The 4,202-nt window shown below is 58.2% G+C and overlaps 1 protein-coding gene across 1 annotated transcript; it reads right to left on the bottom strand.

Moving 5' to 3' along the window:
- Positions 1-869: 869 nt before the first annotated feature.
- VOLCADRAFT_100290 (uncharacterized protein) lies at positions 870-4,154 on the bottom strand (the record flags this gene model as incomplete). The annotated part of the gene is made up of 6 exons (XM_002958917.1): positions 870-973; positions 1,101-2,311; positions 2,383-2,685; positions 3,039-3,270; positions 3,417-3,698; positions 3,884-4,154. The coding sequence occupies 6 exons, from the start codon at positions 4,152-4,154 to the stop codon at positions 870-872; spliced, it is 2,403 nt and encodes an 800-aa protein (XP_002958963.1).
- Positions 4,155-4,202: the final 48 nt, after the last annotated feature.

Raw genomic sequence — 4,202 nt, forward strand, 5'->3', positions numbered from 1 at the left:
CCGGGTCGGCTTTTGCAGGTGTGTCACTACACCAGTGGTTCCATCATCTCGGCCATCAGCAATGGAATCGATTGGCATCCATCCAGCCTCTTCTGTTCAAGAATCTGTCCCGGGATCACTAGCCTTCCCGGGACAGCACACTCTGTACCTTCCTTCCTTATCACCTTCCCCAGCATAAAGCCTGTCGTGTTTCAATGGGTTGAGTGCACGTGCACACAGTAATAGTTCTGTCCGTTGGAGTCGGAGGGCATCGATCCCCCTACCTCCCGCACATCATCTGCGGCGCTCAGCATCGCATGCTAAGCGGGCGCTCTACCATTTGAACTACGACCCCTGCACATCCTCACCACTCTGCGCTCGATGACGGGATCGAACCGTCGACCTTACGGTTAACAGCCGTGCGCTCTACCGACTGAGCTAACCGAGCAGGTCTGGCAGATGGATGTACTACAGTACCAAGCATACGCCACATGCCGTACCGCGCTGCGCCGCGAAGGGGACCGTAGCTTCGACTCCCAGGGCAGCTGTGGGTGTGTGGTGTGTAAGGTGCTGTGTGGTGCATAGGTGAGAACGGTATTAATGTGGGGAAGCAGTGGCGTGGACTCAGTTACATTACATCTGTGACGGAGGGTGGCTTAGTAGCAAGCCACAGCCAGCAGTGTCGTAGCAGAAGGCATTCTCGAGGTTCACATCCGCCCTCCAACAGCAACGACCCATAACAGCAAGAGAGGCAGTTCCTCACTGCAGGCTGCCATGTAAGAAGTTGCACAATCACACAACAGCAGGCATGCGATAACTTTAATTCGAAGCCTGAGCATCAAATTGATTCGCAGATGTGAAAGAACACAAACATTTCTAGGTTTGCAGTCTCAGCGCGTGGTAACGATCTTGCGGACGTTCTCAAGGCTCGTAATGGTCAGATCCGTGCCCTGCAGCTTTACATGCAGATCTGCCGTGAAAGCCGCATTGACGGCTTCACAGGCGGAGGTGATGTCGTCCGGCGTGGTGTCGGCGAGTGGGGTGAATGAACGGGCTGCACTCGATTCCATCCAGTTCTGAGCCACGTTGGCGGTAGTGAGTCAGAGCCGTCACAGCAGCACCCGGCTGCTCCGGATTGTCATTGTGAAAAACCAGTAGGGTATCAGCTGCTGCTTCCAAGCTGTTGATGTTATCATGGTCATCCCGGAGCACAATGGCCATGAACAGGCCTGTGCTCAGGAATGTGTTCTCATACGTGGTCTCGAACGTTTCGTGAAACGTTCGGCACGATCGTGTCCTGCCAACTTGAAGGACGCCATGGCCATTGGTCAGGCTGGCTGTCGTACGGTTCGCCACGGAGATAAGGTTTCCGATGCCCTTGCATCGGTCCTCGTGGGCGGCTGCGGGGTCTCCACCACCAGCAGCTGCAGTGTCAAGGAAGTGGCGGCTGATCATGATCGTGCGGTTCAGCCATGTGACTTGGCTCTGCGACGTGGCCTTGGCGACATACTTGGTGGCATAGTGCGTGGTTCGGTGGGCCACAACCTCTGCTTGCACAAGGATGTCCTCCAGGACCTCGGGGTCACACATGGGGACCGGCAGTACAAGCTGTTCCTCCACTGTTGCGATGTACTGACGGTCGAGCTCGCAGGCCAGCGTGAAGACGTTGTTGCAGCCCAGCACCATTGTGACAGCGGGGCAATGGGGCACAATGTTGGGGCCGTATCGGGGCAGAACGAACAGGCCGCTGTCGCCCACCCACTTGAACTCACACCGGATGTGGCGTGGGTAGGCCATGCCGCAGTCTCCATCCACGCCTGCACAGCCGAAGCGTTTGCAGGTGTCGGTGTGTTTGTGGGTGCAGGACCCCACGACACCCGCCACAAGGTGCTGGGTGCAGCGTTCCAAGCACACTTTGGGTGTAAAGGTATCAGTGGCTTCACCCCCGGTCCCACACGGCTTGCCACGGGCGACAATGGCAAAGTCATACGCGGGTGCCGGCATGGATCCATCTGGCTGAGGCGCGCGGATGGCTGGGGGGCGGCCAGCGGACGCTGCGGGGGGGGCTGGCTGGACTCCATTGTCACCATTGCCAATGTCTTCATCTGTGCCCGAGGCGCTGCCAGGTTCTGCTTGAGTCAGGCCGTCATCCTCTTCTGCAGTAGCATCTGTCATGCTGTCATCACCAGAATTCGTTGCTGCCGTTGATGTTTCCATGGGCGTTGGTGCAACTGCCGTTGGTGTGGTGGGTGCAGCCATGACCAGGGGTGTCTGCCAGAAGACTCGTCGCTCTTTGTCCTGAATGTCGTAGTACGGCTCAGGCAGCCACATGCTGCAGAGGGCGTGTGCCAGCGCCAGAGTGCGGCAGTTGGGCCCCTCAAACAGGGCCCGCATTTTGTCCACGGTATCGCTGCCAGGTGCACCATGCCGTGCAAGTGCAGGGCGAGGCGTCCACTCTGCTCCACCTTGATGCAGATGTGGAACACGGTGCCACAGAAGCAGTCGGGGTTGCTCTGCCGCTTGTCGCCAGGTTTGAAACCAAAAAGGATGTCCATGAAGGCGAGCTTAACCGCGTTGAGGAGTGCTTGGCTGGTGTAGGGGTTGTTTTGCACCCGCCGCCACTTGTCCATGACACGCTCCTCCCGCAACGGAGCACCATCCTCGCCAAATTCCAAAAATTGCCCAGTGGCCACGACTGCAGCCGCACTGTGCAAGTCGGCGGGGTTGACGTTAAACATGAGGAGTGGCAGCCCGGTTGCGGCGGCTACACCACGTAGATTGGCGTGCATGTTGCAGTAATAGGCATCTGTCATGTCGATGCGTGCGACCGTTCACCGAAGAGAGGTGACGAGGGCATGCATGAGAGGTGACGTGTCTTGGAGCAAGCGGCGATGATCCGGGTGCATCTTCGGCAAGGCCAGGATGTCCACCATCGCTTTGACAGCCTCTCGCGGGATGGCACCCACTGCATCGATGTCTTGCTGGCAGCTCTTCACTCTGTTCAGACGGTGATGTTCTCCGGCAACGATGCAGCAGAGCGTGGGATGGCGTCCACCCACTGATCGAGTGATGGGTTCGCCACGGCTATCCCGTGCATTGTGACGGTGATGGGCTGCAAGTCAGACGGCCGGTTCTTGACCTTGAGCCTGTAGATCTGCTGCTGCACATGCCCCAGCCCCAGTATGTTGGCTTCCAGCACGGTAGGCCACTCCAGACGCTGCCCGTCCTGATTGATTTCTGGCACGTCTCCACCATCATAGCGTGCGAGAGCAGCCTCCGGGATGCGTCCGCCTGGATGCGGAGGCAGCAGCCACAGGCAGGGCAGACCAGTCAGAATAACCAGTGCGGTTGTGTGCGTGCATGCATGAACACCCAGCACACATGATCCGCAACGAAAGCACTGCATGCAAATTCTCATGTTAGTGTTTAGTGCTTACATTCCAAGGCATGAATGCAGTCGTTGCACATCATGATGATGTCGTCGCCAGCCCCGTTGGTGTGCACCGTACAATTCTCCCCAGAGCGCTCCACACGCATGCAGTACGGCACTAGCCACACACCCGGAGCAGTGGGATCCGGCCGTGGCTCCATGCCAGGTCGTGGCGGCCACGAAGGGAGCATCCATTCCTCATGCTGGTCATCCACGTCTTGTGGCCGTGTCGCATCCACTCCTGCTTCTTCATCGGAAAGAATAGACTCCTGCTTGTCGTCAACACCATCTGTCTCACGCCGACATCACTGTGGCAGACTAGATGGGCCCGCCTCATGCGGTGGAAAGTCTTCCGGGAAGAGCCATATGCTCCAGTGTTGCCCAAATGGTCCCGCGCCTGTTGCAACGAACTGTGCTGCTGGGTGGGCTGGCGGTGCTCTTGGTCATCCGAACCACCAGAGTCCCCTGTCGTACCAGGACGCTTGGTGAGCCCCGTCTTCTCCGTAGAATGCCCATTGAGCCACATCTTTCGGAAGCCCCACGGCAAAGCTGGCTCGGGCGGTGGTGGTGCTCTGGCGGCTGTCACTGGTAGCCATGCGACGACTTGAGCTGGACGCGCCACTGCCAGCGTCCTCCAAACATCTGCACGCAACTGGTGCACGTTGGGGATGTCACCAAACCGGTAGCCGTGTGCCTGTACCGCGGACTTCATCTCGCTGCAGCAGGTGCAGACACAGGATGGCATGTTGTTTTTGACAGTGGCATCAAGCTGTTCGGCGACTCGGATCTGTAC

The sequence above is a fragment of the Volvox carteri genome (assembly GCF_000143455.1).
Source record: "Volvox carteri f. nagariensis unplaced genomic scaffold VOLCAscaffold_112, whole genome shotgun sequence".
NCBI lineage: Eukaryota > Viridiplantae > Chlorophyta > Chlorophyceae > Chlamydomonadales > Volvocaceae > Volvox > Volvox carteri.